The sequence below is a fragment of the Sus scrofa genome, chromosome 11 (genome assembly GCF_000003025.6).
Source record: "Sus scrofa isolate TJ Tabasco breed Duroc chromosome 11, Sscrofa11.1, whole genome shotgun sequence".
Taxonomy (NCBI): domain Eukaryota; kingdom Metazoa; phylum Chordata; class Mammalia; order Artiodactyla; family Suidae; genus Sus; species Sus scrofa.
The window spans coordinates 33,401,554-33,425,010 of record NC_010453.5 but is presented as its reverse complement, the minus strand read 5'-3'; the positions used below and the strand labels follow the sequence as shown (position 1 = coordinate 33,425,010).

Here is a 23,457-nt window from a genome sequence, read left to right as displayed (position 1 = left end):
GGCATCGGTGTTTAAGACTTAAAACCTTGGTCTCTTAGGTTAGATCTGAGACTGAGTTTAGACTCCCCCACTTCCTAGTTACTCAACTTTTCTATGTCCCAGTTTTCTCATACAGACAGTAGTAATGACCTCATTGGTTTACAAGGAGAATTTCTGAGATAACGCCTATAAAGAGTTCAGCTAAGAAGCCATTTAGGTTGTCTATTATTCTGAATTAGGTAATTTTTTAACAATAATATATACATGCCCACTTCAGTTAAAATGTCTAGACTCAGAGACTTTGCTAAGATTCAGGACAGTTGTTAAGAGTAATCCTCAAACTACTTTCATCAGATAAGGCAAATGGAAAAGCCACTGCAGGAAAGAAAAAGCCAATGCAAGGAGAAAGACTCTTGCCACTTGCTTCCTTTTATTTCTTCAGAAATTAAAAAAAAAAGTCTATCCACAAAAACTAATCATTTCAGGTTATAAATCATTCTATTGTTACCACTGTTTTTGTTTCTTTTAGGAAGAAGTCTTTTTTTTTTTTAATTACAGAGAAAAAAGGGCAAATAGAACAAAGAGAAGGAGGAAATTAGCAAAGACATTATTGAAAATGATCAAAAGTTATAGCTACTATTTGCATAAAATATGAATATATTTTAGAAAAACTAAAAATAAATTAACATGATTAACCTCTTTGAATATCTTGTCTTTATACTCTAATACTCTTAAAATTTTAGCAAATGCAGTCAAAAGAAATCAGTTAGATACACTGTTTAAAAAGCAGACAATAATAATGATGATTAATAATGAAAAATGCCCATCTATGCTGGTTGATATTGATATTTCAGGTCAATGCCTATAAATTATCTTTGCAAAAGCAACTGTTTTCCCAAATATGGTAATTGAACAAGTATGCTTTAGAATATTTTGTGGTTAAAACTTATGAGCACTAATCAGTCACATCATTTCACTCTCATAATTTATATCACTTTTACATCTTAAATTGGTAGATAATAAAACATACTTTAAGAGGAATTAACTAATTCATTCTCTGAAAGTAATAATTACTGCAGCATAATTTTAGACTGCCTTTTATTCTAAGTTGGCCTGATAGATTTTGTGTAACTGACTACTTGAGACGAATAGTAATGGTATGCTTCAGTGACCTGTAATAGAGATTTAAGAAAGAGAATTAGAAAAAAATCTCCATGTCAAATTGATAAAATGCAGGCCAGATTTTTGCCATTTTAATGTACTGAGTGTTGGAGTAGAGAAGGGAGATGACATGCTTTATATAAGAAAAAAGTTATAATACCTAATAATACAGAAAATAAAATCATTTGCTGATGTTTTCACTATCTCCCTTAGTGTAGGTTAAGGAACATTACACTGACAGGAAAAGAATTAAAAATTCAAATCTTATAGCAGATAGCAACCCTATGTAACAAACATCATTTTCACATTTAAATCTCATTCACACCCAACAAACCATATTAATGATGTCTGTCTAGTGAACTAAAATTATTTCTCTTTAGTGAAACATAAATAGATGTTTAAACGTCCTTATCAATTATGAGGCTAGTTGATAAAGCTGTAATTTTTTTTTTTTTTTTTTGCTTTTTAGGGCCACACCCGCAGCATGTGGTGGTTCCCAGGCTAGGGGTCCAATCAGAGCTACAGCTGCCTGTCTACACCACAGGCACAGCAACGCAGGATCCAAGCTGCGTCTTTGACCTACACCACAGCTCATGGCAACACCAGATCCTTAACCCACTGAGCAAGGCCAGGGATCAAACTTGCAACCTCATGGTTCCTAAAATTCATTCCTGCTGCGCCATGATGGGAACTTCTAAAGCTGTAATTTTAGAAGTATGAGGTAGCCCATGAATCAGAGATCTGATCTTCAAGGTACAAAATTCATCCCCCACATCTCACACAGCTGATGTGATGGTTTTGTCTCCTTCAAATACCTGGTGAAAGGAGCTCAGGCTTCCTCAGGTAGCCAACTCGACTCCTCTGTATCCTTCCCCTAGAAGGTGTGACAACCTAGGCTTTTCTAGTTAGGCCCATTGCCTCTGTCCAATGAAAGATTTTAAATTATTTTGAAACAAGTATTATAACTTTCCTTAGCCTTCTATTTTCTAAAATCAAGACTCAGTTCCTGAAATCATTTGTCAAATACCATTATTTCCAGAATCTCCCATCATTTTGATCATCTTTTCTTTAATACACTTTATTTATTTACTTATAGGGCCGTACCCACTGCATATGGAGGTTCCCAGGCTAGGGTCTGAATCACAGCAGCAGTAGCTGCTGGCCTATGTCACAGCCACAACAACGCCAGATCCAAGCCTGTCTGAGACCTCAATGCTGGATCCTTAACCCGCTGAGATCAAACCTGCTTCCACATGGATACTAGTCAGATTTGTTTCCACTGAGCCACAACGGGAACTCCATAATACATTTTAATATTTACTATTCTATATAACCTAGTATTAATACCGCAAATACGGTCTGCTTGGAACACAATACTATTATTTCTCATGATGAGCAAACTCTATGTATTACTGCAATATGACCTTGCTTTAATATTTTCAGCAGCTGCTTGATCACTGCTTGCTCATATTGTACTTGTCATCAAGCAAAATCTCTACAACCTACTCCTAGGACTATTTCATTCTATATGTGAAGAGAACTATTTTCCCAATCAAGTTTTAACTTGAACTGCAATTGAAGTCCATTTTCTGAAAAGTTATTCTGGTAATTTGTTAGCCTTTTTTTTTTTGCTTAGTGGAAATTGGAGGACTACTACCTAGAACATAGATGGGTGGCTAAAATGTAGTTTAAACTTCAAACTAGATTCCAGTGAAAATTAGAAGATTAAACAGAGATTCTTGGTATAAGATTAAGCTCTTTTAGCAATAGAAATGCTAAAAAGGAATGGATTGGTTCTTTTTCTACCCTATATAAATATTTCCTAGTCCCTTGAGAAATATTAGCTGATACCTCTATACCCATACCTCTTTGTTCTCTATTTTAAATACTCTAAATTTGTGAGAACCAAAGACTGAGTGAACTACATGGTTGAAAGATGCTTTAACAAAATAGTATATTAGATAGACTGAGTACAAACTTATTGCTATGATAAAATGTTTATATACATCATTTCATTAAAGCCCACAAAAACCCTCAAGTAGGTTGGTATCATTTCTCTTCATTTACAGCTGAAATGTAGAATCATGTGCTATGACATCACCATGTCTGAAAACTAAATATCAGCTCTGCCACTTATTAGCTTAATTTTAGGCATACTTAACAGCTCTGAACTTGTATTTGTAGTTTTCCATGTATGTAAAATAAGAATACTAATAATTATTTTACAGTGTTCCTGTAGGTATTAAATCAGTTAATGTAGGTTAAGACCTACACATGGTGCCTGGTATATATGTTCCAATTATAAGCAGGTTTTTACAGAAGTAACTCTAATCTTTACACTCTCGATCATTTATTCTAATTTATTTCAATAAGTTAGTTAAGATATATCATCTTGCTGTTCCCTAAGTATAAATGACTCTTAGTAATGCTTGAATTTATGAAAATTTTCCTCATGTTGAGATTTCAAAATGCTTGGTATATGATGGGGTTAACTTTAAAAAATACGTCATTCTAGGTAGTTCCTGTCGTGGCGCAGTGGTTAACGAATCCAACTAGGAACCATGAGGTTGCGGGTTCGATCCCTGCCCTTGCTCAGTAGGTTAAGGATCCGGCGTTCCCATGAGCTGTGGTATATGTCGCAGACACGGCTCGGATCCCGAGTTGGTGTGGCTCTGGTTTACGCCTGTGGCTACAGCTCTGATTGGACCCCTAGCCTGGGAACCTCCATATGCCTCGGGAGTGGCTCTAGAAAAGGCAAAAAGACAAAAGAAGAAAAAAAAAAGTAATTCTCTTTCCAAATTTAGCTTCTTTTCTCAATCATTTTTGATGGTTAGATGTCTCAAGAAAGAAAAAGGTATCAGGAAAATTTTCTCCAAGAATAATGAGGGAGAGACTTATTTCTATCGACTTAGGTAAAGAAAAATTAGACACTACATATCATCTAATTTATTTAAGGCTATTAAACATCTTATATTTTGCTGTAATAATACTATTTCTAGGTTTACTGAAATTCATGAATCATGTTTTTAGTCACACACAGTTCCATACCTGAAATATCTGAGATGTTCAATATAGGCTAGGCAAACTGATAATATACTCTTTGGAAAGTAGTTTGCTCATCATTGTACTCAAAGGAAAGCATAATAAATGTTTGTTCCTATTGAATATGTAAATATTCTCAGTGTTCAAGAACTAAGTTATTTCTCCTTCTCCATTCATCCATGGCTGGACAATGACAGCAAGAATAAATCAAGAAGGTGTGAAGTCTCTGCTTTACATTTTCTTGGGTGTTTCAAAGACTTACTACCTTCTGGAAAAGAACTAAGGTAAAAAAAAAAAAATTTTTAAAAATTCCAAATTCATTCATAATATTATTTAAAGTGTACTTCTTCACGCAATTCAGAACTCCTTCACCTTCTTTTCACTTTCTCCCCCATGTACAATGTAAGCTGCTTGTTAAAATAAAAAAGTAAGGCAAATAGATCCTCTGGATGAGAAGGGAGAGCAAACTCTCAGTGATGATATCCATATTACACAACAACTGGTAAAATTGACCAAGAATTACTAATCAATAAGACTAGGGAAGTTTATGGTACCCCCTCAGAGTGTAAAATGTATAATACATAGTCAAATTTTACTTTCATTATCTATGGATAGGAGGGTGACAGTATTTTAAAAGCGAGACTGAAATGAGGAGAAAAAGCCCATCCAGGGTTAAACACTAATTTATGCAAAAGCCCGGGTCTGACAAGAATCCTATCAATATTAAGCAGTAGGTGCACTGATAGCTGGACAGGCTGGAAAGCTTTCTGTCAGAGCTGGGACAGAAGTCACCAATTTGTGATGCCTGTGACAAACCACAGGATTTCAAAAGTCTGAAAGAGAATGGTTTTCATAAAGAACATGATGGAAATTTTATAACTCTGCAGCCAATACTACTAGCTTAAAGGATCACAGTTCTTTCATTTTATAAGAAAAACTAGTTTACTTTAAAAGATGTGGATTTTTATATTATGGCTTCACTGTAAAAGTTTTAATATAGAAGTTCATTATACTAGTAAGGTTCAAACAGAAAAGAAAAATTTAATAGGACATATAAAAGGAAAAAAGAATTAATTTGAAGAAAAGGATGTTACAAAGAAGCAGTTTGGGTTTCCTTCCAAGAGGGATAATTTGGGATGCATATCCAACTCCAGATCTGGAAGTTCTAATCAGTAACTACTGCTGCAGTCAAAGGTCAACAAACATCACTCTGAGGAAGTGAACAATAAGGGAGGTTGCTATTTCCAAAGCCTTGAAGGAAAACTAAAGAAATGAAACCCATGGTAATCAAGAACCTCTGTACCAGGCATTTCCATCATTCAATGATGGAACAAAATGTTTACTGAGCAGCTACTTTGCTCCTTACAACAACCAAAAGATTATGAATCTTGCTCAGGTTATGTTGGACTCTAAAATCCATGCTCTTTCCACACATCCCAGTGAATACAGAGGGTAAAGGAGAGAATTACTGATCATGCTCAACACTTACAGGGCTTATATTAATCGATCAAAATCAAGTGCTTTCCATCTCATTTACATTTTAAATGCATCATGAAATTAATAAAATGAAATAGATGTGATATCATTAGGTGCTATAGTTCTTACTGTAAAACACAAATTGCCCACGATGCTATCTACTCTGAGCACTGTCTACTCTGAATGACTTAATGAGAGAATGAACTACCCAGAAATGACTACACCATTAATAAGTAGCCACTATACTTTAAATGAATTAATGTTAAGTAAAAGAGCTTAGAATAATGTTGGATACAAAGTTAAGTGTTCAATAAAATGAGCTATTATTACTTCTTCATAAGGATAAAGGTCTATTCTTTATAACGCCATATAAAACACAGTTTTTCTTTTATTGGTTTGAGTCAAGAAACTTGACTGCATTAGCCTAGTAAGTTATAGAGGTAGCAGATACATAAGGCCAAACAGGCTTTATGTGGCACTTTACATTTACAAAGTGATTTTACAATTATTGGTGTTAATAACCAATGTAATACAAAAGCAAGGCTGAGAAAGTGGTCAATTAGCAACACGTTCATTTTTCTTCTACAGAAGAAAAGGAACCTAGAGGCAATCTTCTTTAGTGGGGCAAATCCAACCAGCTTACCAAATAGAGTGTATTTGTCCTTGATACCCAGGGGGGACTGGGTACAGGACTGCCCTTCCATATCAAAATCTGTGGGTGCTTAAGTCCTTTATATAAAATGGTATAGCATTTGAATATAACAAATACCCATCCTCCAGTATACTTTAAATCATCTCTAGATTACTTATAATACCTAATACAATGAAGTAGTTGCATGCATGCAGCAAAGTTAGGTTTTGCTTTTTGGAGCTTTCAGTGATTTTTTCCAAATAATTTTTTCCAATATCCACAGTTGGTGGAACCTACAGATACAAAGGGCTCACTATAATTATCTTTATAAAATTCATCCCAAGTTAATGTTCCCCCACCCTTGGTATCCATAGACATGGAGCATTAACTCCCCTGAGAATATTACTAGTGAGAAGGAAGGTATAATAAAGCAGTAAAATTCACCGATACAAGTATTTTCACACCAGAATCTTCACATTAACTACCACACGTTCCAAGACATTTATCCTCAAAGGATTAGATGAATACAAATAATTCTGTTTTGTATATATAACTGTCAAGTCCCTGAATTTACCTAAGAATGTATAATTATAATACATTTTATAATACATTTTAAATAAGAGATGGTCATCAATTTCTTAATTGGTAAACATCATAGTATTGTTTTTTTTTTTTGTTTTTTTTTTGTTTTTTTTTTTTTTTTTAGGGCCACACGCATGGCATATGGAAGTTCCCAGGCTAGGGGTCAAACTGGAGCTGCAGCTGCTGGCCTACACCACAGCCACAGCAATGCCAGATCCAAGTCAGGTGTGCAACCTACACCACAGCTCATGGCAATGCCAGATCCTTAACCTTAACCCATTGAGTGAGGCCAGGGATTGAACCTGCATCCTCATGGATACTAGTCGAGTTCGTTTCCATTGAGCTGCAATGAGAACTTGTTTCTCTGTTTAATGAGTGTTATCACTTCTGCAGCATAAACTTTGAGGCAGACTACTTTCCTCAGCTCTCTTAGGAAAAGCTGGAAATAAGTCATTTAGGTTCTTTTTCCAGAAACCTTTTTCAATATTTTGGTATTGTAGCAACAATAAAAGGATCCATGATGGGCCATCACCTTCAATTGCAGGATGAGAATATTCCATGGTAGCTTATAAGTTAACTCTATGATTGTGAACAGAATATGTTCTTAACTGGTTTAATATTTGAATTTTGTTTTATAATTCCACAGCTAGCGGTAGACAATGGTAATATGTCTGTTAGGAGGATTCTCTCTGTGAATGTGTCAGTTAATAGAAAAGTCAATCAGTAGGTTAAATCTTAAAAGATTAAATAGCAGTTTTTACATTTTCTACCTTATTTTCTTCTCTCCTTACTGAGATAAGCCACTCTAAAAGAACAATTTAGCAACCACAACTTTTTAAACAATGATATCCCTCATATGTTTGCACATACGCACACTCAAACACACACAGAGTCAATGTGTCTTAGAATGCTCTAATACTTAACATCTTTATCTATTTAATGTATCACTATCTGGCATGAAAATGGGCTCAAGAAGGCCTGAAATCTTACTAATATTCCTAGGATTATACTAATGTTACTAGCAAAAAGCTAAAAGCCATCTTCACTGGGCATTTTCCAACACTGAAATTTGCTGAGGTCCTAGGGCAATAACACTGCTGCCAAAATATCTCACCCTACCATGCCTTCCTAGACTTTTCCTATCTTATGTATTCTTTCCTCCCTTTTTTTTTTTTCTCCAAGCTAAGTCCTTCAAGACTTTCCAGACTCAGATTAAACTTCATTCATTCAGATTTAACAAGTACTTATTGAAAGTCCTTTATGTTTCAGGTACTGTTCTAAATGAAGTATTAGCTGAGATAAAGTCCCTGCTGTTTCTATACTGATTTCACTTAGGGGCTGGAGGCAGGAGGCAGGGCAAAGGGGATAGAGAGTTCGTGTGATGGTGCATTGCTATTTTTTAATAGGATGATCAGGGAAGGCCTCACCTCTCTGAGTCAGTCCCTGATTGAATTAAGTACTCTCCATCTATGCTCTGTTCATGATAAAGAGATGGTGCTTTACTCGTTGGGCTCCTCTGCTAGTCTGACTCCTTTAGTGTAGAGACTGCTCATCTATGCATTCCAATTGCGTAGCACATAATCATTCTAAGGAAATGTGTTGTGTTGGGCACTGATCTGGGTGAAGAGATAAAGATACATAATAAGTGCTCAGAAAGTTTTTTGAAATAGAATAATATATATTTCAAATTATAAATTAATAGGAAAACCTCAAGTATAAAAATTTCACTTTACACTTAATATTTTAATAATTTATCAAGAATTAAGACAGGGACAAAGAGTCAAAGTATCATAATTACATACTTGTTCCTGAAACTATGAATGGTTAGTACAGGAATACCTCTGAGATATTGCAAGATGGGGTACAAATCAATGCCATAAGAAGTATAATAATAAATGTAGTCAGGTTAATTTTTGGTTTCCCAATGCACATTAAAAGTTATATATACACTATACTATAGTCTTCTTTTTCTTTCTTTTTTCTTTTTAGGGCCACACTTGCAGCATATGGAAGTTCTCAGGCTAGAGGTCAAATGGGAGCTGCAGCTGCAGGCCTACACCACATCCACAGCAATGTGGGATCTGAGCTGCCTCTGTGACCTACACCACAGTTCACAGCAATGCCAGGTCCTTAACCTACTGAGTGAGGCCAGGGATGGAACCTACATTCTAATGGATACTAGAAAGGTTCATTACCACTGAGCTACAAGGGTAACTCCAACACTGTACTACAGTCTTTAAGTGTGCAATAGTTTGCCTCAAAAAACCAATGCATATACCTTATGTAAAAATTACTTTATTGCCAAAAAATGCTAACCATCATCTAAGCCTTTGGTGAACTGAAATCCTTTTGCTATCATAACATCGAAGATCACTGATCACAGATCACCACAACAAATATAATAACGATAGTCACTTATGATGGAGCATGATAATGTGCAAAAATAGAATGTGTACATGTATGTTACTGGGTCACCAGGCTGTACAGAAGAAAAACAAATATAATAATGATAAAGTTTGAAATACTATGAGAATTACCAATATGTGACTGGACACAAAGTGAGCAAATGCTATTGGAAAAATGGTGTCAGTAGGCTTGCTCAACGCAGGGTTGCCACAAACCCTCAATTTGTAAAAAATGAAGTGTCTGCAAAACGTAATAAAGTGCAATAAAATGAAGTATGCCTGCAGAGCCTAAATAAACATTTCATTAGAGAAATGTACTCTGCTATGCATTTGAAAGCACTCGAGAGAGACTGAATTCTGAAGGTGTCTAAGTGTTCTGGGGACAGTTTAAATTAAGAGAGAATTTGGCAAGGAACTGGGCAGTAGATTGTATGGACAGACTGAAAGTAGGTGGTAAGACTTTGCATAGGTAAATCTATTGGTTGTCGTAGGAGTGTTTCATTTACTAATTATAGACAGGAACAAGTTCAGGGATTATGGTATTTTATTATGGAAAACTATGATCATGTTGCTGTTAACCTTACTGAAGGCAAAAGGGCAAAATTAGAAATTGAGGAGTTAGATTTTTATTTATCTTACTTCTTTTAACTCCCATATTTTCAGATCCTTTTTGCAAACTTTTGGGACTTAATTTCTAAGATTAAAATTCCCTAATCATGATCAACCTTCCTCTTGCTAATTTTATTTTGTTTGCTGTCAAATAAAAAACACAATACAAAATTACATAAAGTTTATAAATTGATAAATATGTATATACACATAGAGACTGTACATAATTCTACTATACTAAACAACTGGTGTATTCTCAAATCTATAAATTGCTTTTATTCATTCATCATAAATATTTTCAATGATAGTATAGCCTTCATAATGATCTTTTATCACAACTGTAAAACAATTCACCCAGCTGATGGATGATGATTTATTTTACTATTCTTATTGTTAGGCATTTATGTAGTTTCTAGTTTTTTCCTATTATAATGCTGCAATGATCATCTCTCAGAAATTTACTTATTCCTTTGCTCTTTCCCTAGCAGAGATTAACAACTGTGGGATTATTAAAAGGCATGAACGTTTTTTAAGGTATAAAAAAAAACAGGAAAGATCACACAAATTTCCACTGCCATCAGCAATGTCTAAGAGTACTCATGTCACTGCATCTTTGCCAGCATGAACATTATCATTTAATTTTTCACACATTTAACACTAGCTTCAATTTGCATTTTCAGAGTTCAATATTTCTAATTTTTAGTTGTGAAAGATGATACTGCTACTTCAGCAAGAAACCATTTTGAGCATAAGTCAATGGTTCAAGGCTGTAAAAAAATAAATAAAACATTTTAGAAGGTTAATCTAATTATGACATGAGTAACTGTTATTGTGCTCCATGGTTATTAGACATTAATGGCAAGCAGTTCATGTAAGTGGTTATTATTGCCATTATTTACACATAGCCAAATCAAGCATTCTTAGATTATGGGGGACAGTTGGATCAAGTAGGGCTATAAGCTCTTCTCATGCCCTCTTAAAGATCCCTTGATCTGAAACCATATATGCCAGAAGGTAAATTCTCTTTCTTTCTTTCTTTCCATGCAGCTTCTACCAACTGAGCCCCCATCAGAGGTAACAGGTACTATAAATTTAGTTTGGCTGAGGGTAAGGTAGAGTTTACTGAGAATCAAAGATGAGGCCAAGTCAGATATAACTCAAAGAGCTGACCAAAGAAATGGCCACTAAATCCCTTGTCTCTTCTCTTCTATAACTACCCCTCAAGGTAAGGATCTAGGTTTTCAGTGAGATTTCTGAAGGACTTTTAACTTTGAATTATTTCCATCTCCTTTCCTGCAGAGAAGAAGAAAGGACAAGAGGCACAATCATATTCCCCAAAATTTCCCCAATCAACTTTACTAACTAATGGAGAAGTGATCTGGATAACAAGACTTAAGGGACTTTTGCCAACAGGGTCTGAATTTCCAAGCATTAGAGATGCTTTGATGTTTCTAAGCACATAATTCTGAGAAGATTAAAGAAGAAAGGTGAGAGTGGGAAGGATAAAAAAGGGTGAAAATAATCCACACTCTATAGTGAAGATTAATCAAGTTAACTGGTCTGGTCTTATATTCTTAAAATACTGAAGTCTGATGCATGCAGAGAATGGGAACAACAGTTTTCTTATGGAGAGGACATAGGGAGAAGCAAAAGGAGTGGTCATTTCCAGCTGCTTCAAAAATGCATAGCCAAGGACACAAGGCAGTAGAAGAATGGGAAGAAGAAGGCCAGGTTATGATTATAAAATTTTAAGTTTCTATAGACCTTGAGGATTTATAAAGCCTATTTCCATTGATCATATTACTTAATGCTCACAACAACCCTGAACTGAAACTGAGTCTCAGAGACATTAAATAACTTACCCAAATTCACATAGGTAGTAAGTGGCAGAGCCGGGCCTCAACCCAAGTCTTCTGACTCCTCCTGTGCATTTCCAGCTCCCCTGAAGCTGAAGCAGGGGCAAAAGGGAGGTGGAAGTAATTTGCCCAAGACCAGCCTTGCCCTCTTTCCTTCTTTCAAAGGCCAAGCAAACAGACATTTAACTCTCTTAATGACCCCTTTTCATCAAATTCTTTCAGGATAAAGCACACAGAATCTGAAAATGTTTCTCAGCCTTGGGCCCAAGAATGGCAACAGATAGGAAGCAATGTCTGTAGTTTGCCATTTATGTGTAATTTATTGGAACTTCAAAGCATAGCAATTCTCATTTCAGAAAGCAAAACTTGTTTTTAATAATTAAAATTATTTAAAGCCGTTTGTTTAAAAAATTTTGCTTATCAGTTTTAGTTATACCTTTTAAATTCCATCATTATGAAAATTATTTTGAAAAATACTTAAGAACCAAGATACCAAATCTACCTTTAGCCTACTCTGTGGCCACATTTTTTCCTTTCTTAAACATCTTCCCACAGTCATTACTTTTATTACAGCAATTTTAATCATTAGAATGAATAGAATATTCAGTCTTTTCATAGCCAATTTAAAGTGTCTTCAACAAAACAAAAATGTGCATATCGTTTTCGTGAAATGTGAATCTTTTTTTTTGTTTGTTGTGTTTTGTCTTTTGTCCTTTTAGGGCTGCACCCATGGCATATGGAGGTTCCCAGGCTAGGGGTATAATCGGAGCTATAGCCAATGGCCTATACCAGAGCCACAGCAATGCCAGATCTGAGCCACATCTGCTACCTACACCACAGCTCACGGCAATGCCAGATCCATAACCCCTGAGCAACCTCATGGTTCTTAGTCAGATTCGCTTCCACTGTGCCATGAGGAGAACCCCTTGAAACATAAATCTTATATTCATTTCTAAATTATATCTAAAATGCATTTATTATAGCCTTCCACAATTAATTTTCTATAACAAATTTCAGAGTTTTCAGTCTCAAGTTTCTTGTATATTTTCTTAAATTTTCTTAGGGAAGTATATATTTTATCATCTGGACATTTTATATTTTTAATAAGTTTTAAACATATTCAATGAGAATTTTTTTCTTTTATGATTTCTTAAGAATACAATGATACAGTTTAAATGGACTGGGCGTGTGACCAATGTTTTATCATTTCTAGACATTTTGTAATCAGCTCTAACACATCTCACTCTCTAACAGTCTATTTATGAGAAAGATTATCAGTAAGGCCAAGTGCTAGGTAAACATTAACACTCATAATAAGGGCACATAAAGATCAATCAGGGGTATTTTCATTTGTGCCTAAAGCTTTCAAAGGCTTTCTGAACTAACACTCTCAAATTCTTTCTTTTTTTTTTTTAATACTCTCAAATTCTTGATTTGTCTCCCTTTTTTATTTACCCTAAGACTTCAATTCCATATTTTAAAAGTCTAATTAAGTCTAACATTGGTTTGGGTACTGATGGTCAAATTCAGGAATTCTTAATAAGATTTATATTACCTGATCACTTTATGAAAAAAAAAAAACACTAGAATACTTATCTACACATTATTTTAAGCCTTATTTATTTACTTAAGTCTTTTCAAAACAAGATGCTCATTATATTCTCCTTAATCATGCATTGAATAGTACCAAAAATGGTTACTGACATTATAAAAAAGTCCATACATTTTAGAATTTGAATCCATACAGAAACAGAATTAAGCTGACTTCTAATATCTTACTTTGTATAATAGGCTCTTGGTTAAGCATGACTAGAAGGGTTGACCCTAGTTTCCAAATCATATGATCTAGGAAAAAAATGAGTATACTTCAAACAAAATAAAATCAATTAAAAATGGCTAAAGTTAATACTTATTTTAAAAAGTCAACTGTCACCTTCCATACTCACTTCCTTTGCACTATCTCATTGATTAAACAGGCAAAGCAAAATTATAATCAAAAACCATGCCGACAATGGTTCCCAGACTGGGATCATCCAAGTCTGATAGAGACCTTATTAATATTTATTAAGTGGCTTCTCAAGGAAGGAAATTTAACTTATACTTCTCTTATAGCCTTTAAATTCCTTGGGTATAGAGGCCAATCTATTTTCTAAACTAACCTTGTTACAAAAAGCACTCCAAGAATATCTGCGGAAAAATTATCATAGTAAACTGTTGTACTCAGGCTTCATGTCTGAAGGACTCTTTGGTAATGATGGAGACCACCAGGCCTACATCAATCATTCAACAAATAATTACTGACCTCTTTTCACTGTTTTAGTTACCAAGTCAGTTCATACACTCACTTAAAATCAAATTCCCTCAAGCTCTAAGCCAGATGGTATTTACAGTATATATCTGCTACTTACTTATAGAGTTCCTTGCATTTTCACCAGCTATTATCCAATCATACATTCTGCCCGTTTATAAGTGCTTGGAAAAAACATGCTTCTTAAAATAAGAACTTTTTCCCCTCTCGATCTCTCAAATGAGCTCCAGAGTTAGATCCAAGATTATCCATGCATCTTAATAATTATTACCAGGAAAATAAGAACAGAAGATCAAGAGCAGTTAAGTCTAAGAGTTTGTTTTCTTTGAGGCTTTTAACAAGCTTTTAATTAACTGAAAACAATACTATTCAAAGGGTTCAGAGCACACCAGGCTATAAGTAAAGGAGAAATATAAATCTTGAAACAAAACAGGAGTTTTTGGTCTTTTAAAAGTCCTCTTCTTAATTTAAGAATGCCCACATACTCGGTGGAATTAACGTGCTTTGACATTTTCTTTGATTCAGTAGCCAATGCTAGCTGAACAAAGGGATTTCAGATTTTGCTTTAGACTAGATTACTAGAGAATAACAAACATAGTACCCACAAATGCCTTACTGCTGGAACATATAAATATTATGTGGGTTATTAGGCAAGAGTTACAGAAAAAAACAGCCATATTATAAAAGCTATAATGGAAGTCCTCATAAAAGACAATTTCAAAAAGTTTACTTAATTCATACAAGTTTCCAGAATTAGAGTTACATTAAAATTAAAAGACCAGTGAGTTGTGTATAATTAGATGTAAAAGAAGATCTCAATTATATTTTTATGTAATAAAACACTACTACTTATAGCATAAGTACTTAGAAGGGACATAAACTTTCAGGAATATATTTTGTCCTCTATTTACAGAAAGGCAAAGGATCAGGGAACATGTTGTAGGAGAAACCGCTTTTAAGACAACTAACTCACTATGATGTGCAATCAAATATGTATCATAAATCCCTTTTAGCCCATCACCATCAAAGTTTACAACCACTGACTTGAGAAGTAGAAAGATGTACCGCAGGAGCTCCATCTGAAAAGGAATAAAGTCTACGGCACAATGAGCAACATTTTTCTGCCTTTTTAAGTGCCGATGGAGGAGACTCAGAAGTTCACTAGAAATTAAAAGAGTTATTTTTTGCACTGTTTTTTTGAGTGTTGTTTGTGTTTTTTTTTTTAAATTCAAGAAGGATACCTGTTCATATTTATAAAAAATCTTTCAAATACACCAACATGAGTGCCTAGTGAAGGCACATGCCCAATAAAAGATTAACATCATTGGGAACAAGAAATAAAACAAAATAAAGACATTTCTCAGATTCATTTATTTTACTACTTTATTCCCTGTGCAATGAGTATATTGGCAAGTCTTCTGCATATATATGTAAAGGAATGGTAAAACTCAGTGTAGTTTAAAATTACAGTTTTAAAAGTCCCGATAAGTAAACTAAAAGAAAAAATAAAATTTACACTTCAAAGAGAACAAATCTTGGGTTTACTGACCCAAAATTGTCAAAGGAAAAAAATAAGTTCTCTTGACAATTCCAGTCCCCTTCAGCTACGGTGGGGGAGGGGAGCTATACAGATGTCTCCTTAAGACTACTTTGAGGGAAAAATCAAAATTGCACAATATTAAGCATAAATCTAAAGCATCTCGAATTTAGTTCTCAATTAACAGAACCATAATCCATACTTTAAGCTGCTATTAGTAAAAGGGCAACATAAAAGATTAAAATAATATCTACTGGTATTATTCATGTATACAAAAAAAGAACACTGTAGATTTTTCGAACAGTTATGCTAACTTGATAAACTTAATATTTAAATGATATAAAGCTTAAATTGTTTTATGAACTATAATTACAGTTAGAAACAAACCAAAAAGACAGTATATCTTAGGTAATACCCTACCATGTTCTTGCACTTTGGGAATATCTTACTTTCAGTAAAAAGGAACGTGAAATAATAATGATATATTTTCATTGCTAAGTAAAGGAAAACTCAGATTACCCAGTAACTTTTTAAAGATATTTTCATATACAGTTCCTTTGAAAAGAGTGCAATATTTTAAATTATCAGAGAGCAAAATTCAAGCAGTACTTTTGTACAGGTTCTTAAATGTAGCATGCTACTCTCTTAGTATTAAGTTAAACGGTGAAATAAAAAATCTATATTGAATAATGTAGCTGGGTCAAAACTAGATCTCAAAATTTTCCTAATAATCTCTTAGGTTTAGCTGCCACAAACTGAATTTGGACTCGAGGGTAGATGTCAACAGTATTTAAGCTGATATACCTTTATATATGACATGCATTTATGAGTGAATCATCTCTCCCTCTATGTTAGCAGCTTTCATAGATCCAGTAAAGTCCTTTTTTCATAATGAACAACTCCTATAGGAATTGTGAAAAAACTGGGTGATAGATTAAGAAATAAATAAAGCACATCAAACACAACCAAACTTTATTAAAACAAAGCTTAAAGATAATTGCATGGAACCCCCCAAATTCCATCTCTCATAATTTGAATATTATGTTCTTAAATGGGCTAAACTACCCATACAGTTTCCTTCTGATTTACTCTGTCTTTATATTGCAAAAGAAAATGAGCACTGAGTATATGGCAATCTTTGAAAGGCAAGTGTCCCAAAATATGTATAGTGAAGAAGATGTATCTTGGTATTTCACTGACCTTACTCAAATTATGCTTTCAGTGCAGAAATTTAAATATGGTAAATTATACCCACTAATTTATTTAAGAATTTATTAGCAAAAATGAAAAGTCTTTTGAACTTTGATCAAATAAGTGCTTGCACTTTTTACTGGATACTAATTGGCAGAACCTCGCTGTTACATAATTCTAATTTCCCTTTGAAGTTAATGGTTTCTATAACAATTGTCCTCTTTCTAATACCTATTATGATCTTTTTATATCAAATACAAACTAGACATAGCCTAAATTTATCACTATATCATTAAAATTACTAACATGACCTTGTTATAATACATTTAGGATACATTTTAACTCAATTTACATATAACAACACTTGATCTCCTTCCTCATTAAATAGGTTAGAGTTTTTTTTTTTGGAGGGGGGTTGATATATTTCTCTAATATTTTTACTAGTAGTAGAATAATTTATGGCTTTTTATAAACATTATTTGATTCTGAAAAGGTAACTTTCAAGTATGCGTCCCAGGATGTCATTACAAAATAAATCTTGCACAAAGCTACTTCGAAAATAAAACCTGAGGTTGATATTTCTTTTAAAGTTTGTTAAAACTGAAAAAAAATTACAATTATTAAAAAAAAACCTCAAAATCACCTAAAAAGAAATTTTACTTTTTAAATAGATAAAACAAATGTATAGATAAGAAATTTTAAATAGATAAAATTCATTAAATCAGTTTCTTCTTCTGCAGTAACTGCATCTTCAGGGTGAAATAAAATAAAGACCTAAACATTATTTAAACGTCAGTGAAAAAGATTTTTTCCGTTTATATCTTGTTTGAAAGCTTCAAAAGGTAAAAATGAAGACTCTCATGAGAGATTTAAGTTTGTTTCACATAACTGGAACTTTCTTCTAGCTTTGCGCAGTGGGCAAGACTTTTGTGTGCTTTGTGTACTAATATATAGCCTTCACCTAGAACAATGCCTCACACCTAACTATACGTGCAATGAATATTTGTTCAATAAATGATATGCTACAGAAAAATATTTATGATAGGATGATCATGTTTATGATAGTAAAAATCCACCTGTCATTTGCCAGAATTACTGCCCAAGATTATGTGTATGCTAGCATCTTAAAACTAAACATTAGCTACACAATCATAATTTTTCTATTTGGAACAGTCCTGAACAAAGATCATCTCCTGATACCAAGAAGCAAATACTATGGACCTTTAAAAAGAAAATTTAGAAATAAGCATGTTCTAAAATAATTTCTTGGGATATAAATGTCTTAGCAGGCTACAGGTCATAAATATTTTTGGAACTTGACAATGTCTTTCCAGGTTTAGAAAAGCAATACAGAAGCAACATTCTAAAAACACAAAAGATTTGTCTAAGCAGCAGTGCCAGAGTATTTTACCGTAATTCTAAATTGCTTGTGGCATATTACTGGTTTCCTGGTATTAGCTTTAGTGTTAAAGGGACCGGCAGAAAACACAAATAGCAGGTTTCTTTTGCCCCTAATGTTTGCTCACACAGTGGCCAGAAATATAAGATAACATTATGGTTTTCTCCCTGTATAGTTATACAAATAACATGAGATTCCATAATGCTTCATTTACTTTGGTAAAATAAAAAAAATCCTGAAATATACAAAGAACACTAAAAAAAAATGAGGGTACTTATCTAGTTGAGAATGAGTTGTGAATCTCACATTATGTGTGATAATTAGAGAGTTCACTATCATAAAGACACTAAAACTAAGACAGACTATTTTACCTTAGTTAAAAGAACCAGGTTAAATCTAGCTAGAAGAAAAAAAATACAAGGATGATATAACAAAAAAAGTTTAGTAGATTATTTTGAAGGAAATAAATTATTTAATCATAATCAGAAGATATATTTTTATCATCAAAATACCATCACTGTGTAAGTACGTTCTAGAAGTAAAAAGGTATATCCAAACAGAAGGGAAAAACAGAAATTTGTCTACAAACAGATTTAAGTTACCTAATGCTCAAACTTCATGAGAAAAACATTAACACTTAGTTAAACAATTAAATTGAATTTTATTTTAATTTTCCATAAAAGAGACTATTTGCCAATAAGTCTCTTAACATTTCATGCTTCTTATTTAATAATTTATCCTTATAGCTTTAAGAGACAATATAGGCAACTGATTTCTATAAAGGCTTTGGTTCTCATGCAGGCTTTTTGGGCTATTTTTCCTGCAGACTACTAAAAAAATTTTCAATAAGTGATCATTGCTATTTTTAGGAAAATAAGAGGTTTTCAAAAATCTTGTGCAAATAACAAACATAAACCTTAACAAAATATACAATATCATTTCACAATTTAAAATAGTACTGTATATATGCAGTGTAAGAGTTAAAAAATTAAAAATTACACAATCCATAGTGTGAGCAAATAATTGTGCTAAGGATTCTAACAACCTCACTATACCTTTGTGGCCCTTTAATTTTTTTTGAGTATGATAGCAATTAAGAGTTACCTTCTTATTGGTACTGTGAATGTTTTGCTTTGATTATAAATTAAAACTTGTTACAATTCCCCAGTTACAAAAAAAAATTGCTCATAGTTTCCAATATCAATACTCTCAGAGACTAAGAGAACTCTACACTAATTCTACATTAAACTTACTGTCAGCCACATAGACGGTTTTCTTCAGAGGCTTTTTATGTATAATGGGCACATATGTATTTTTTTTTTTTTTAATGGAGACAGCTAAGCTGGTGGCTTCTATATATCAAGAAGGAGCAGCTTTTACAACTAAGTCAATTATTCATTCATGCGGCTAAAGAAGAAAGGGTGATCCTCTCCTCAGTAACAATGTTCATGATCCAAAAAAATTGTACTAATTTATGCAAAATCATAAAACATCAATGACTTGATTATTTGTAGATAGGAGAAAAAAAAATACCAGAATCTACAAAAGATTTAGTAATGCTATCCTGCTTCTTCCTGTAAAATACTTCAAGCGTTTTATAAAAGATTTTTAAGTTGATTGCAGAAAAAGTAAATAGGTTAAAAAAAAATAGCACAACAAAGCCTAGATGAGTGTTTACAAATAGGCAGGGAGAATAGGAAAGTATTGCCTGTGGTTCAGAATCACTATATGAGCTGTGACAAGTGATAAATTTACTGGCCAGCTAAGTTTACAAAGACACCTAAAATCAATAATACATCAAAGTAATGACAACTTTTAAGGGAGGAAAAAAGGAAAAGTCACTAACTGTAGGAAGAAAATGATCACTTCTGTACCAAACCCCTCTGAATGGAAGAGCTACAGTGAGGAATGAGAAACATGCTCCTCAGTTATATCCATTCTGGAAATGAAAAATGAAGTAGGAAAGAAACAAAATAAGGAAGCAAATTTTTCTTTAGGAAGGAAAGAACTATTTTTTTTAGGGCCGCACCTACAGCACATGGAAGTTTCCAGGCTAGCAGTTGAACCAGGGCGGCAGCTGCCGGCCTACATGATAGCAATGCAGGATCTGAGCCAACCTACACCAGAGCTCAAACAGCAATGCCAGATCCTTAACCCACTGAGCAAGGCCAGGGATCAAACCTACATCCTCATGGATACTAGTTGGGTTCGTAACCCGGTGAGTCACAGCAGGAGCTCCAAAAAGAACAGAAGTAATAATCTTATTATTTCTCCTAAAAAACAACTAAATGTAAAAATTTTATTTTGACTCTTTGTTTTGTAATGGCTAAAAACACTGGGATCACATAATGGATAGCAAATAAGAAATCAACTTCCATAAATATAGACTCAGTAAGTACTTTTATCACCAAAACTAGATTAAGATGGGGAGTTTCCATGGTGGCTCAGTGGTCAAAGAACACTACTAGTATCCATGACAACGCAGGTTCCATCCCTGGTCTTGCTCAGAGGGTTAAGGATCAGGCGTTGCCATGAGCTGTACTGTATGTCGCAGAAAAGGCTCAGATCCCGCACTGCTGTGGCTGTGGTACAGGCCGGCCAGCAGCTACAGCTCCAATTCCACCCCTTCCTTAGCCTGGGAACCTCCATATGCCACAGGTGTGGCCCTAAAAAGACAAAAGACAACCCCCTTCCCACCAAAAAAAAAAAAAAAAAAAACCTAGGTTAAGATGTATTAATGAAAAAAAAAAAAGATGTATTAATGGAAAAAAGAGAATACAAATAGCCATCATATGGAAATTAAAAGAGCAGAAGATATAGTTACATCAAATTTCTCCAAGAAAAGACATAAATTAGACATTGGTAGTATTTCAGTCTTTTAGAGAAAAAGCAGCTAAACTTTAGTTTAGTGAGGGAAAGAATCTCTTAATTAAACATGTGAGTGTTGTACTATAAAATATGAAGCAGTATCTAGAAAATGATCCTTTTTCTAGAATAAAAAGATAAAGAATAAAAGCTCTATGGCTGCACACATTACTACTTCTAGGATTTTTGTTGTTTTATTTGTGTTCTTTTGGGGGTGGGGGTGGGGGAGGAGGTAGTGACACTGAGGTATGACAGAAAATTCTAGAAAGACTAAAGCTAAACTAAAAGCATCTCTTGAGAAAACAGTGTATCCTTCAATGATGAAGGCTACTGTCTAAATGATACATAGTTTTCTAGTATTTTTTTTATACTTTACGGAAATAGCAATAAAATAGACTTCTAGCGATAAGCTTATTTATAGCTACCCACAAATTAGAGAAAGAGATTTCTAAAAACTTTATGAGACAAATTCTAATATGCCTTGTCCTCCTGTTTTTGCCTACATGTAGTTGAATATCTGTTTATGTAGTCACATAAGTCCTGTATAAAATGGGACTCCATGAGGCCAATATGTTCTAAAGTATATCAACAAAATCATCACAGCTTTGACATAACATTTGACAACAAAATTAATCAAATAATTATTAAACAAAGATATTTAAATTTAATTTAAAAATATATAAATATATGTGTAGTAAATGCAGTATGAATTCATATGTAAATTGAAGTGTTTTTCTTAATTTTACTTGTAAATCAAATAATAAAGAATATACATGTATCCCACAGAGAGGTAAATTTGACAACTGCTGGACATAATTTAGTCAAATTTAAAGTAACAAACCGGGAAGGAAAAAAATAAGCATTAAAAACTCATAAAAACATACAAAATTTCTGCAAACATAAATAAGGGTACCTATTTCCAAAGCATAATATGACAAAACATTATACAGGAAAAGTGATTCTGATGCATTCATTATTATTGTTGTCAATGTAATTATTAAAATTAAAATCTTACTTATGTGGTAGCTAGTTTTAAACAAATTCAAAATACTTTTTCCACTGGCAAATTTTGTATTATTATGACTAATCTTCTAGAGCTATGTATTTCCTTCAAAATGCTTACACCTTTGTACAGAATTTGGATCACGTACCCATGCCTCTGTTTGAATGGGCCTGATGTTGCTTAGTAGCACCTCTTCATAGTTTCCATAGTCAATGAATTTAACAACTGCTGTCATACCTGAAGAATGAAGAGCTTCAACTTCTGCTCGGTAAAACTGCGGACACAAAAAGGAGTTTTTAATATGACAATCAACATTGTCTACAAAAATTGATACTTGATGGAAATGTAAATATTCAAAATGTTACAATGTTAATATTTTTTGAAAGCTCTTTTTTTTTTTTCTTGTTTTTTCTTTTTCTTTTTTTTTTTTTTTGTCTTTTTGCCTTTTCTAGGGCTGCTTTCTCGGCATATGGAGATTCCCAGGATAGGGGTCTGATCAGAGCCGTAGCCACCGGCCTACGCCAGAGCCACAGCAATGCAGGATCCGAGCTGCGTCTGCGACCTACACTACAGCTCACGGCAACGCTGGATCGTCAACCCACTGAGCAAGGCCAGGGATCGAACCCGCAACCTCATGGTTCCTAGTCGGATTCATTAACCACTGTGCCACGATGGGAACTCCGAAAGCTCATTTTTTAAAACAACTTTTATTGAGACATAATTGACACATATCATTGTATTAGTTTTAGGTTACTATATAATAATGTGTCATATATATATATTATGAAATGATCATCACAAGTTTAGACAGCTTCCATCACCACACAGTTACAAAATTTTTTTATGATGAGAACTTTTAAGATTTACTCGGAAATTTTGAAATATACAATATTTTAAAGAAAATAGTTTTTAGGAGGATAATATTTAAAAAAATAAAATTTACCTTTGGATAATAATAAATTGGCTAAGAAAAAAAGAGAAATTCTCTCATCCATGTGAGTTCTGACATACTGAGCAACAGTAATATTTTAGGACAGAACTAACAGGGTCAGTAGAGAAGAATATTCACATGCTAACGGGTATAAAAAAGAACTAATGTTGTCTTGTTGTTCGTCACTGAAACCCTTTTACTGACATTAGTAAGATAATTCTTACCTACTAATCAGAATATATAATTATGAAGCAATTTATTTAAAAAATAGAAATATATGACAAAAACAAACCTCAAAGAAAAAGACTCATTGCTGCAGTCATACGGGCAGCTGTGGTGTAGGGTTGTCAGGTAAGAAGTAAATACATTACTCCTATCTAGGATTTATAGGATTTGAGACATTGTAAGACCAGACATTTTTACTTCATCAGTTTACCCAGTGTTACTTGTCTCTGAGAACTAATGCACATTAACAAACTCAC

The 23,457-nt window shown here is 33.6% G+C and overlaps 1 protein-coding gene across 4 annotated transcripts in view; it reads right to left on the bottom strand.

Moving 5' to 3' along the window:
- Nucleotides 1–23,457, bottom strand: part of TDRD3 (tudor domain containing 3) — a 182,576-nt gene that overhangs the window by 15,121 nt on the left and 143,998 nt on the right. For 2 of the 4 annotated variants that reach the window (XM_013980575.2, XM_021065650.1), the window contains 2 exons: nt 22,193–22,318; nt 11,748–11,833 (listed from right to left, as the gene is read on the bottom strand). In XM_013980575.2, the coding sequence (XP_013836029.1) occupies nt 11,748–11,833; nt 22,193–22,318 (212 nt within the window). The remainder of the gene's footprint in view (nt 1–11,747; nt 11,834–22,192; nt 22,319–23,457) is intronic. The other 2 variants (XM_005668459.3, XM_021065651.1) reach the window with 1 other exon arrangement.